The 14,214-nt window shown below is 41.1% G+C and overlaps 2 protein-coding genes across 2 annotated transcripts in view; both read left to right on the top strand.

Annotated features, from left to right (window-relative positions):
* Positions 1-37: 37 nt before the first annotated feature.
* On the top strand, positions 38-5,619 carry sdf2.L (stromal cell derived factor 2 L homeolog). Its single transcript, NM_001094536.2, is given in 3 exon segments — positions 38-231; positions 4,697-4,893; positions 5,056-5,619. Coding segments are annotated over 3 exon segments (657 nt in total). The 5' UTR covers positions 38-59; the 3' UTR covers positions 5,344-5,619.
* A 7,014-nt stretch (positions 5,620-12,633) lies between these two features.
* Positions 12,634-14,214, top strand: part of kiaa0100.L (KIAA0100 L homeolog) — a 59,423-nt gene continuing 57,842 nt past the window's right edge. Inside the window, exon 1 of the mRNA XM_018246128.2 lies at positions 12,634-12,919. Coding sequence (XP_018101617.2) covers positions 12,852-12,919 — 68 coding nt within the window. The 5' untranslated portion in view covers positions 12,634-12,851. The remainder of the gene's footprint in view (positions 12,920-14,214) is intronic.

Below are 14,214 nucleotides of genomic sequence, written 5' to 3'. Positions count from 1 at the left end.
TTAATACTTCCGGGACAATAAGGTTGCGCTTCCGGTTGTCCATCAGCCGGTGACTGAAGATGACGAAGCCTCAGGATGGAGCCGGCTCTCTCCTGCTGTTCATCACTCCGTTGCTGCTGCCGGTGAGCTTTGCCTCCGAGCTGTCCGTGGTGACCTGCGGCTCAGTGGTCAAGTTGCTCAATATCAAGCACAATGTCCGGCTCCATTCGCATGACGTTCGCTACGGTTCAGGTAAGATGAGGTCACATCACCCAGCGCAAAGTGGCACGTCATCAGCGCACCCAGTTCCCCTTCGAGGTCCAAATGTGGCCGCTCTCCTTGGGATTTGACGCTGCTACGTGACCGTGAATGTTTGTCTTAAAACGACATACCCTTCACTGTTCATTCAATTCTCTATGTAGTTCAGTCATAGAGAAATTAGCCTGGGGGAGGGTGTGAAAGCCTGTAATATTCATGTTTTCAAATGCACATTTATATAATCAATTGAGGCACAAGAGCTTGGCATTGTCCAAGGGGAGATTGAGGAGCTGATTGACAATAATATTTACTCAATCTGAGAACCTCTTCAGACCCTTTCTCCCCTTCTTGATATTTGATGTGGCAACTTCACTGTCAGAGCTGAGCTGAGCTGGTCAGGCAGCAAATGAGAAGAGCTTTTATTGTGCATATTCATTTTGTATATGGCCGAAAAATGTTTTTCATTATCCATATCATTTTTATTACCACTCGATGCATAATTATTAATATAAATAAAAACATATTAATATTAGGGATGCACCTAATACAGGATTCTGTTTGGGATTCGGCCAGAATTCTGCCTTTTTCAGCAGGATTCAGATTCGCCCGATTTCACAAAGTATTCGGGGGTTCGGCCGAATCCAAAATAGTGGATTTAGTGCATCCCTAATTAATATATATATATATACCCACAGCAAACGATCCAGATACTTCAAATTAGGGATGCACCGAATACTGAACTGAATCCTAATTTGCATATGCAAATTAGGGGTTGGAAGGAAAAACATTTTTACTTCCTTGTGACAAAAAGTCACGCCATTTCCCTTTCCTCCCCTAATTTGCATATGTAAATTAGGATTCGGTTCGGCCGGACAGAAGGATTCGGCCGAATCCTGCTGAAAAAGGCCGTATCCTGGATTCAGTGCATCCCTGCTTCAAATGAAGATCAGCAACACCGAGATGATTTGTATTTAAAACCACATGAACAGCCAACGTAAAGTTTTGGTTCCCACTGGGACCTTTCTCGAGGCCTTGCGGTTTTGAATACACTTTGAAATTTTTGCATCTCAGTGTTGCTGGTCTTCATCTGAAGTAGAGATGCACCAAATCCAGGATTCGGCATTTCTCAGCAGGATTTGGCTGAATTCTCCTGCCCGGCCGAACCGAATCCTAATTTGCATATGCAAATTATGTGTGGGGAGGGGAAACCTCGTGACTTTTTGTTACAAAACAAGGAAGTAAAAAATGTTTTCCCCTTCCCACCCATAATTTGCATATGCAAATTAGATTCAGTTTGTTATTCAGGATTCAGGGGTTCAGCCAAATCCAAAATAATCACTAAAAGAAATATTGGAGTGCTTATCTTCTTTATCGTTATTTGATAAAGCACCCATTTGATCAAGTCACAGTGCGGATACACTCCTGGACATGTGGGGGCAGGGTAGGATCCGAATGGGTAGAATGATTTGCCGATCCGCATTGATAATACTTCGCTACCTGCTGATCATTTTCCCACCAGTCTGACCACCAAGTAGTCAAGGAAGTTGTCAGGAGAAAGAAAGAAGCTGCTCTGTTGTTCTTCTGCTTAGGAATGAAATTAGAAACCTTTCTCAAATCTTTCCTTAGCAGAAGAATGTCAGGAGAAAGAAAGAGGTTGCTCTAATAACTTCCTTGACTACTTGGTGGTCAGACTGGTGAGAAAATGACCAGCAGGTGGCTCTGTTGTAACAAAATTCATTTATATTAACGGCACATGTATCCCTTAATATCTTGGAATAAAAACAAAATAAATAATGAATGTACATTGCAGAAGTGCTTAGAATAGATTTTACATTCACTTATTTTTAAAGTTTACTTATCCTTTAAGTTTCCCTGACCTTTATAACACAGTCTGCAGCCTTGTGTGTTTACATGGTCACAGAGCTCCTCAGCGATTATTTATCATATACGTATTAAATAAACCTAATAGGATTATTTAACCTCCAATAAGGGTTAATTATATTTTTAGTAAGGAACAGGTACACTGTACAGTTTTATTATTACAGAGAAAAAAATGGTTACGTAATAATTTCAGTTCAGAAATATTTTTACATTTTTAGACATTTTAATTATTTGGTTAAAATGGAGTCTATGGGAGATGGCCTTCCTGTAATTCTCTGGATAACGGGTTTCTGGATAACAGATCCTATTCCTGTCATATACAGTGTATCATAATTATAGGACTCAAATGAAGCAACCCTGCACCCTTGTGTCTTTATATGTCCTTTTCATGGTCGCAGAACTCCTCCGCAGTGTTGTAACTTGCAGGGAGCAGACCCTGTAGCTCACAGCAAGCTGGAGGGACCTGGTGAGGGCATGTGTTAGGGATGAGTGAAATATTTAGTCACAAAATAATGCCCATAGACTATAATGCAGGGATCCCCAACCTTTTTTTTTACCTGTGAGCCACACTCAATGTAAAAAGTTGGAGAGCAACACAAGCACCTGCTTTGAGGCCACCGAGAGCAAACATCCAAGGGGTTGGTGAGAAACTTTGCTTCCGAGCCACTGGTTAGGGATCACTGCTCTAATGCACAGTAAAAGTAAAACTCTTGCGCAGTTTGAAAATTGTCGTGCAGAAAAAATGACCCATTAACTGCAATGTGTCTGCTGAATTTTTTGCCGTTTTGTGAACTTTCTGCAAAACTGGTCAGATTCGCCCATTGCTGTGATCCCTGCTCCCCCAATACCTGTTTTGCTCCCTGTGGCTCACAATTCCTGTTCCCTCTGACTGGGGCTCCCATTTTGACCTCCCATCCCCCTTAATGGACCCTCTCACCATTTAATCCTAGAATTGGGGGGAGCTTAGTGGAAGGAAGGCCTAGGAACTGGACGTTACACCACTGCTCCTCCATGATGATTAATATCTACCTAATTAATATTCTATTATTATAATACATAAAAGAGTGTTTCTTAACAATGCTAGACAGTTCATCTCTAATTTGGGCTTCACATTTAGTTACCTGGATTTTAGATCTATGATGTTATTATATCACTTATATGTGTACATTTATGAGAAAGGCTTAGGTGTGTATTACAATGGTTGTGGGACTGTGCCATAGGTGTCTTTGTGGGGGTTGGGGAGGTTCTAAATTTACTTAAATATCATTAGTGTAAGATGGGTCTCCTTATGCAAATTTAAAGCAAATTCTAAACCATATAAAAATAATTTTGGGTGTTTAATCCTTTATAACAAACTTGTAATTTTCATTAATTCCTTAAAAGCAGCTCTGTTCCACATTTTATTTGATGTTGTAGGTATAAAAAAGCAGAAGAGAAACTGTATTAAGATTAATATTCTTTCTGTTTGTGTTGAGATGTAGTGAGTAAGATGTACCTCCGCATGCATATTTTTAGCCTTGTGTGATTTTACGCCAAGTTAAAATGACACTTTCTTCATGAATACTTTCATTTTTCTTTGCAGGAAACTGAAAGTTTCCAATAAGCATTTTGTTTAGATATTTTTGCATATTAGTATCGCTCTCAGTTGTGCAGATGTACAGTAACAATCACCAGGCTTCCTCTATGCATAGCCCCTCCAGTTTGTACTTTAAGCCACTGAATATTAATAAAACATTTGTAGTTGCTCAGTTGATTTATATTTCTAACATTTATTGAATGCTTTATATTGCCTGCTTTATGTTAATTAAATAAAGATTATATGAACAGTGTCCAATAGAATATTATGCTAAAGGGGTAATATGCACCAACAGGAGTAGTGCTTATAGCGGTTTCATTGTTCTTTGGCTTTGTTTCATGTGTACGTAAATTTTTCTGACTGTGTTGTTAAAATATATAATTAATAATATACACCAAACGTTTTCTTTTGTAACCCCCCCCCCCCCAACTGTTGATGGAGACATCCATTCTCAATCTTTCTGTTTTGTATGGTCATCTACTCCTTATTATTGAGCACTCAGACATGATATCATAGAGGAGGTTTTCAGTATATCGTGCTATTCTTCTTTACTCCAAAAGACACTGCAGAGACACAAGGAGTTTGTGTATGGGTATATGTTGCCCCTTTTTCTCTGTGATGTTTATTATAGGCATGATATTTATTCCTTGGGGACACAAATGCTACTGTGCATTAGTTATGTGCATGTCGAGAAAACCTCTACCCGCACCCACCTTCCCCCCTCCATTTATAGACCCGCGCCGACCTGCCCCACCGATGACAGCACAAAAGGGGCGGGGCAGGCGCTAGTCTATAAAACAGGAAGTCAGAAGCCGGCAGTCTATGGTTGTGGCCGGGGAGAGCAGGCAGAAGAGCTCAACCCAAACCCACCCGCAAGAGGAGCAGAGTGGTCTGCCCAACCAGCAGGTACACCCGTGGGTCCTGCGGGTATCGGCCAACCCATACATCACTGCTGTGCATGTATTTGTTTTGAGAGGCCTAACTAATACATTTTACCTGTAGGCAGCGGACAGCAGTCTGTGACAGGCGTCACATCTGTAGACGATGGCAACAGTTACTGGCGTATCCGTGGGCAAACCTCCACTGTATGCGAGAGAGGAACAATGATTAAATGTGGACAATCTATGCGTCTAACACATGTCAACACAGGACGCAATCTGCACAGTCATCACTTCACTTCTCCTCTGTCTGGAAACCAGGCAAGTTCTATAGGCCACTGTAATTCATAGAAAAAAATAAATAAATAACACATTGCAGTTTCTTCTTTTTTAAGTATGGTTTAGCACTTTAAGCAGACTGATCTGTCTGTAAGCATTACAGGTGTATATTTTAAAAGATTTTTTTTTTTAATCTTCTTGCAGGAAGTCAGTGCATTTGGGGATGATGGGGAAGGTGACATCCTGGATGACTGGACGGTTCTATGTGATGGAGAATTCTGGCAAAGAGATGATGATGTCCGACTTAGACACACATCCACCAATGTTTTCCTCTCTATCACAGGGGAACAGTATGGGAGGCCCATTAATGGCCAGAGGGAAGTTCACTGCATGTCATATTCTAACCAAAACAGCTATTGGAAAGTCATGGAGGGGATATTCATGAAGCCAAGTGAGCAGTCCCGGACTCAGAATGCTCATACTGAACTATGATGTCACCCACAGAGACTCCCACTCCCTTTCCTTAACCATACAGTGTTGGGATCACTCAGGATACTCCTCAGATCCTGAATGGTTACCTTAAAAGTTCAGTTCAGAAATATTTTAAATGTGGATTCAAGGGCATGATTTGTATTGTTGCCCATTCTGCTGGTATTGTTTTTATGTCCAGAAAAGAGCTGAGGTTTAACACTGGGCATGTCCCTGGGACAAAGCTACTTTCAATATTTTATCTCAGCAGCTGGTGGATTTGAATACAACATTTTTAAAACAAAAATCCTGTGTTTTACTTAAAAGAAGCATGCAACAGGCTCACACAGTTTTCCTATGCTGAAACATAATATATGGGTGGGTGTAGGATCATTTTGTCAATTGGTGCTGCCTGATTTTTATCTGCCTGATAAAAACCTGAAGATAAAGTGTACCATTACCATTAAGCCAACTATTCTACGGGTTTAATTTACATTGGTATTTGTCTAATGGAAATATTAATAGCTAATGTGCAATTTACCACTTGGTTTTCTGTCCCTTGTTTGTTTGCAGGTGTTGCTTAGCATGGGGTTCAGTCTTTCCCTAGCCTCAGTTATTTTTATGATGCTTGACCAAAACTTCCTTTACCATTTTACTTCATATTTATATTCCAAGCTAAGGTTTTTCCTTGCCTGTAGAAATAGGTATAATAAAAAAAGACGGAAGCATTCCCCTGCATTAACCACTGTTCAGCAGGAACAGTTTTGTGTAAAGGGGCCCGGTAATAATACACAAATATTCCAATTGGGCATCCATGCTGTCTAAAAGGCACTCAATATCCTAGCATGTAAATCGCCTAATATCAAGGGAAATAGTACTCAGTTATGCAGCAGTGATGAAATCTGTAAGATTTTGTGTAAAGTCTTGGGTTTTCAAAGATTTAATTTTGCCATCTTTTTGCCATACTGCCACGGTGAACAATTTTAGGGACACAAGGCAACTTTTCACTATGAGGATCCAATTACATTTTGCAGAAGACACACAGCAGTATTGTTATTTATCAGCCTTAGTAGCAATACTGGTTACTGAAGTGTTGGTCACCTCTTCCTATAAATCAATATCACTGGTCCCCTTGTCTTATAGGCTTATTGTTTATCTTTTTCAGTTATTAAAGAGGTTGTTCACATTCCAACACTTTTTAGTTGTTTTCAGATAGTTCACCAGAAATAAAGATTTTTTTTTTTCAATTACTTTCTATTTGTGAAGGTTCTTCTTATACTGAAAGTAAATATTTAAAGTTTTATTTTAAAGGGATACTGTCATGGAAAAATTTTTTTTTTAAAATGAATCAGTTAATAGTGCTACTCCAGTAGAATTCTGCACTGAAATCCATTTCTCAAAAGAGCAAACAGATTTTTTTATATTCAATTTTGAAATCTGACATGGGGCTAGACATATTGTCAATTTCCCAGCTGCCCCAAGTCATGTGACTTGTGCTCTGATATACTTCAATCACTCTTTACTGCTGTACTGCAAGTTGGAGTGATATCACCCCCCCCCCCCCAGCAGCCAAACAAAAGAACAATGGGAAGGTAACCAGATAACAGCTCCCTAACACAAGATAACAGCTGCCTGGTAGATCTAAGAACAACACTCAAAAAAAACCATGTCTCACTGAGACACATTGTTACATTGAGAAGGAAAAACAGCAGCCTGCCAGAAAGCATTTCTATCCTAAAGTGCAGGCACAAGCCACATGAACAGGGGCAGCTGGGAAATTGACAAAATGTCTAGCCCCATGTCAGATTTCAAAATTGAATATAAAAAAGTCTGTTTGCTCTTTTGAGAAATGGATTCTGCTGGAGTAGCACTATTAACTGATGCGTTTTGAAAAAAACATGTTTTCCAATGACAGGATCCCTTTAAGGGCAGCTTTAGTTACAATTGTTATAATAGTTACTAACATCAAAGATGCTGAAAAATGTATCAACTAATGCAGCAAATTTTAACAGTTCAGAATCTGCTCCTGCATCACTGAGCTGCCAGACTGAAATACTCGAGACAGGAACATTGAGCTTTAACCGTCAATTTAGGAAAAACATTTAAAAATGGAAAGCAATTGAAAATAGTTTATTTCAGGTGAACAATCTGAAAACAGCTGAACTGAAAAAAAAAAAGTGTTTGGAAGGTGAACAACCCCTTTAAAGCGGGCTAGATGGACAGACCATCACACTACGTGTGCATGCAGACTGTCCACAGACCATCCTACAATCCAGATGGATCAGTATTGGTCTGTGTAGACAGAAAGTTTGACACATGTAGAGGTCATTAGTCGTTTTAGAGGAGATGGGGTCATAAGCTCCATGAGAACTGTTCTTTTATTCTGAAACCGAGCACACTAAAACCGCCCAATGTTGCAGACATGCAAATATGCTATTTATAATGCATTTCTGCATTTGGAGTGGCAGTTTGCCTGTTCTGATCAACTTCAGTTTTGGGTCATGTTGAAGATTCATAATTTATGGGTGGAAAGCAGTTCTTTTTATTCAGGGTACAGAGCGGGACTTATTTATCAGCGATGGGCAAATTTACACCAGGGCAGTAATCCATGGTAACTAATTATTATATGCCAGCTGCAGACATAAGCATAAAAGCAATGATCAGATTGGTTACTCTGGTGTTAATTGCCCCAATAGTTCCTTGCATAGATACAGTATGCAGACCCTTGACCAGTCCTTTCATTCTACATAAATAACAAATCCTACAGTCACATCCAAATACCCTCTGGTATTTTTTTTAACATTTAGTTTAGTTTTATATTGTTTTATATTAGAAGAACAACTAACTGAAAAAAACACATTTGCAGTTTGTATCAATATTCAATCCCTGTATTTTAAAAGCCCTAAATTGACACTGGTGAAAAACAATTGCACTAATGAGGACACAGTTGACCTTTCCAGTGAATCATTAATAAATACAAAACTAGCACATTTTGTGGATACTCTAGAGCCGTGATCCCTAACCACTGGCTCACAAGCAACATGTTGCTCACCAAACCCTTGGATGTTGTTTATTTTTGAATTCCAGGTTTGGAGGCAAGTTTTAATTGTATAAAACGAAGGGGTCTATTTATCATGCTGTGTAAAAAGTGAAGTGATACATTACCGTTGACATTGCTCAAAGCCACCAATCTGATCCTTTCATTTATTTTCTATTTGTTGAAATCTAATTGCTCTGGGCAATATCACAAGTAATGTGTCACTCCACCTTTTACACAGCATGATAAATAGGCCCTTAAGTGTACTGTCAAATAGACTGCCAGGCCACATAGACACTACCAAATAGACAATCACAGCCCCAGGGACTTTTTCATGTTTGTTTTGCTCCCCAGCTTTTTATTACATTTGAATGTGGATCACAGGTAAAAAAAGGTTGGGGAACCCTGTTGAGCTTTAACATATTCAGGTTGTGAATCTGAGTGAAAGTGAACACTAAAAAGCATTTCCACAGATGGTAGCAATAATGCAATGCAAATGCATAAAATAAGGGGAAAACAGATATTCCAGTGAGCACGGTTGGTTTAGTTACTAGGGGACGGAAGCTAAATCAAATCACTCAGACACTGCCCAGAGAAGGGCATTCCTCAAGCCTCTTTGCACCACCCAGGAGTCTTGTGAGAGATGGCAGCAGGCAATGTGGTAAAACATTGGAAGTGGAGACGCCGATTCCTCAATTGCTGTGCACCAGGTATCACCATTCTCGAAGGTCAGGGTGTGCGAGTGCAACCTGATTACTTCCCAATGTGGGAAAACAATTCTGTGCTCAGATGAGACCAAACAAAGCTTTTTGGGTAGAGTTAGAAGTATGCGAGGCACAATTATAATAATGACCATACTTTTAAAAAAAAAAAACAATATGTTTTGTGAAATATGGCAGGGGTAGCATCATGCTAAGGGGCTACCTTTCTCATCAGGGGCTGGGCATCTTAATAAAGTATAGACAGTATAGTGCAGAATAAAGGGACTTCAGGGACTGCAGATCCCCCTTAAGTCTGCTAAAAACAGAATCTTGGCAGAAAGTAGGACAGTGATCTCAAAAAAAAAAAGTACAATAACAGAGTGGCTCAAAAACCAAATGGTGAATGTCCTGCAATGCCCCAGTCAAAGCTCTGCTCTTAATCTTTGATAATCTGTAGCACTGGTTAATTTTAGGTGCTCAAACCTGAATTACATGGAATAAATGGGCCTGTAGGAGTAAGTGTGTAGTTCTGTAACATAACTTTAAAATTATAGATGGAGTTCTTACCAGCTCTGGTACTTTGTCATTTTTTAATGGATCTGCAGGTGTTAGCCTTCTAATTCTGGCCTGCAACTGAAAACGTATTGACCGTATACCATACCATAAACCTTTTTAAAGGTATTTTTATATTTGTAGAAGAACTCCCGCCTGAAACCTGTTACTGCTGAAAATGGGGGCTCTGTGTTTCAGTGCCTAGAATAAAAAAAAATGACCACAGAGAAAACACTTGCTGAATACTTTTGCAAGGTGCTCTGTTACTGAAAGGGCAAAGCAGGGCGCGTGGCAGCTGATTCATACCAAAAAACTTACATTTGCATTGTTAGGTGACAGTTGTCTTCTGGGGGCTTTCTGTGATGCTTCCTGTTGTTTTTGGGAAGTGACCTGAAGCATATACAGTTCCTTTATTGTCATAGCTCAGTAGTGGGGACCACAAAGCCCCATGTCAGAGCTTTTAAAGAGGACATAAACCCCAGTGCAATTTAAAAGTAAACTTTGTTTTAAATGTTTTAGTAAAGGGATTTCTATAACCTCCAATGTTGTGTCTGCCAAAGTTAAGAAACTCTCTTTTCTAACTCCAGCCCTATGTAAACTGCAGAAGCAACATACGTAGGCAATGCGGTTGTTGGTGGCAAGCTAGGGGGGTGGACAGGGAGGGTAACGTTGCCTTGGGTGCCTGTACCTTCTGGTCCAGCTCTGAAAAAGCAGATAGGAATGACAAAACAAAAGCCACAGCATAATCAATCTTTTCAATATAAGTTACTGTTAACCACAGTACCAGAGCCCTGGTTGACTACCAAAGGATTCCTCTCTACCAGATGAGTCAGCACACTTGAGTCCCTGCATTGGTTTAACATAGCAAGGGTACTATTCCTCCATGTACCTTGTTACAGCTTCAGGCTGCTAACTCAATCTTTATCACTCACTAATACTGATTCATGGGGTCTCACTTCACAACTTCCACTGAGGTCTTAAATCTCAGGGACCACCCTCCACTAAAGTAGAAAGTTTGTCAGAGATTGGTAGAAACCAGGTTATGATGAAAATGGTGACTAGAAAACCGGGCTGTCTGGGTCAAAACTGTAAACGGCAACAGCATGGGCACTCCAAAGGGTCACAAAAAAGAGAAAATTTACGCAAAATAGCAAAATTTTCCTTTCCTGAGACATAACATGGCAGTGGTCACAAATGGGTTATTAACCCAATCGTGACCACTTCCATAGGGGGATCAGGAAAAGAGAACATTTTATGTAAAACATTTATTTTCCTATGGCGTAACATGGCAGTGGTCACAATTGGGTTAATATCCCATTAGTGACCGCTGCCATGTGAGGCTCAGGAAATATAAAAGTAAAATTCTTTAGTCAAAGTTATATTAACAAATCTCCATCTGCCCTACACGTTTCATGCCCCAGGTACACTTAGGGGCAGATTTATCAAGTGTCGAATTTCGAAGTAGAAAAAGCTTTGAAATTTGACCATCGAATCAGTGTCGGACTGGCCCACTGGGATACCAGGAAAACTCCCGGTGGGCCCAGGTGACAGTGGGCCTCATGCTGCTAAACTTTTGGCCTATTTCATGGCCATTCCCTATTTATATGAGGACAAAGAGGCTAAATAGATAGAATAATTGATTATAGTATAAAGAAAACAGACTAGGAAAATATAGGTTGATTGAGGAGATGAAGAATATTAGTACTCAGAGTGGGCCCCTGGTCTAAGGTTTTTGGGTGGGCCCCTGGTGTCCCAGTCCGACACTGCATTGAATTGGAATACTTCGAATATCGAAGTCGAAGTTTTTTTTACATCGAATTTGGCCATTTGCGGTCAAACGATTTTTCTTAGAATACTAAAAAGTTAGAAAAATGCTCTAGAAGGTCCCCATAGGCCAGGGATCCCCAACCTTATGAACCTGTGAGCAACATTCAGAAGTAAAAGGAGTTGGGGAGCAACACAAGCATGAAAAATGTGCTTGAGGTGCCAAATAAGTTCTGTGATTGGCCATTTGGTAGCCCCTATTCGGATTGTCAACCAACATTGAGGATCTGTTTGGCAGTACACCTGGTTTTTATACAACCAAAACTTGACTCCAAGCCTGGAATTCAAAAATAAGCTCCTGCTTTGAGGCCACTGGGATCAACATCCAAGGGGTTGGAGAGCAACATGTTGCTCATGACCTACTGGTTAGGGATCACTGCCATAGGCTAACATTGCACTTCGGCAGGTTTAATTTGGCAAAGTATTGAAGTCGAAGTTTTTTTAAAGAGACAGTACTTCGATTATCGAATGGTCGAATATTTGAAAGATTTTACTTTGAAACGAAGTCGTATTATACTATTCGATGGTCGAAGTATCCAAAAAATTACTTTGAATTTTTTTACTTCGAAAATTCCCTCGAATTCACTTCGACCCTTGATAAATCTGTCAGGGTCAAACCTAGGGTTGCCACCTGGCAGGTCTTTTACAATTTTTACAGTTATTTTAAATGATGATTGATCCCAATGTCATTAATAGGGAAAAAAGATAAATATATAGGAAGGCCGGTATTTTTTTCCAGAAAAGGTGGCAACTCTAGTGAAACCCCTATTTGAGACTAGGGGAGAGGGGGGAGGAGACAAAAGAAGGGGAAAGGAGAATGACACAAAGTGGGAAAGTGCAAAGAAAACGGAAAAACAACTGCTGAGAAGAGACAGAATAGTCAAGGACAAGTGTGGAGGATAAATAGGCAATAGGAATAAGGAATATGTTTACAAACAGCTGCAGCTACAATGTGTGTGATAATTCTGAGAGAAGACCCAGACAAGATCTCTTCTTCTAAGAGCTGTCGCGAACCGCCGTTTATTAATAAACTACACCATAAAATACACAATTGGGCATGCGCCAACCAACGCAGCAGTAATACACGCAGAACATTTGTTTAGGAAATCTGCGCTAGAACGCTACAGTCAACTTGTAATTTCGCTTCGTTCTACCAGCAGGTGGCGCGCTTCTTCTAACACTTCTGCGACTGTTCCGGAATGACACAGAGCCCGCCCCTATGCCTCAACTTCTGCAGCTCACGTGACGCTGCTGGTCCTCCCTGTGTATTCTCCCCGCTCACTCGCTTCCTGTTCTCTGGATTTCAACTCCTCCTTCCCTCTCAGAGGAGGTGGTATCTCTATGGTCTCCTGAAGCTCCGTGGAACTGACAGGATCCGGTGTGCAGGTGTCGGTGCCCCTGGTTCCTGGGTAGACGCCATGCCGGTGATTGTCGCAGTGTTTGTTGTGTTGGCGCTGTTGGCTGTGGGAGCCCTGCTCATAGGAAGGTGAGAGAGACGCATTTCCTGGCCTGGATCTGGCAGGTAGAACTGACAGACGTGGCACCTTATTCCCGCAAGTGGTTTGCGCTGCTATTTTACCCTGAGGCTCTTTAGGTGTTTGCTGCTCTTCAGCTGACTGTCAGGCAAGGGCGAGAGTTGCAGTCCAGCAGCATTTGTAGTGCCACAGTTTACAGGTAGCTTGGGTGCTCTTAGCTTATCCTACCAGTAAGCTGTGATCCATAGGGAAATACATGTAGGGAGCTGTAGACAGGGGAGTAACTACAGAGGAAGCAGACTGCAGGTGGGCCCCTGAGTTGTATGGGGCCCCATGAGGACCAAATAATGCTCGATTTCACAATCTATTAGTAAAACAGGTCAAACTCTGGATATGTTGGGGGACCTCAAATTAATTTGCTGTCTGGCCCAGTAACATCTAGTTACACCACTGGCTGTAGTTGTATGAATGGTAATAATACATTGCTGCATACACCGTTACTTCCCTAAAAGTTACTGAACCCTTCCACACCCTTAGAAAAAAATGTATTTAGTCTCCACTAGGTTTTGGGAATTCATAAGACATTCGTAAACATATTAAAACTGCTTTTTGGTCGTTGCCCAACAGGGCCGGATTTACATAGCAGGTGCCCCTAGGCCTGCTGTCGTTCATCGTCCCCATCCCCTCACTTTTATTTGATCAAATTTTCATTATCGTTTTAAAAATGATTGTATCTCCTGCGTCTCCCCAGTGTTTCTGAACCAATGTGGGTGTGGTTGAGCAGCATGCCACCCCTAAAATCCTTGGTGGCCTCTTCATAAATCGGGGCCTGTTGTCCAACCAGTGTCCCACGTATGTCCTGCCCCAGCAGTCGCATTGTCTATATCTATGCCCCTATGTACATAGAGGTGGCACAGGCCTGTTTCTATTCCGCTTGGACCCACTGTCATTCAGATCTGACTTCTTAAATCTGTCCAACCACATCCATACTGCAACTCTCATGTCACTGGCTGTATATCCACACTTGAGACTTGGGACTCACTTCTGACTTTCAGCATTTATGACTGCAGGTCTGGACTTAGATTCAAACTAGGCCCTGTCATTTCAGGTACACAGAGGATCAAGCAACCCCCCCCCAGCCTAATCAATAGTGTCTATGGCAACTTAAAGCAGCCCGTCTGGCATTTGCCACAACCCGCAGATTGCTAGTCGGGCCTGCATGTTATAGTGCCACTCAATCTGCCCAGTCAAATCTGTCTGCACCATCCTTCATTAAAGGAACCTATACCCCCCGAATGAATACTTA

This window comes from Xenopus laevis, chromosome 2L (assembly GCF_017654675.1).
Source record: "Xenopus laevis strain J_2021 chromosome 2L, Xenopus_laevis_v10.1, whole genome shotgun sequence".
Classification (NCBI taxonomy): Eukaryota; Metazoa; Chordata; class Amphibia; order Anura; family Pipidae; genus Xenopus; species Xenopus laevis.
Note: the sequence above shows the minus strand (reverse complement) of the source record. Positions and strands in the feature narration are given on the sequence as shown.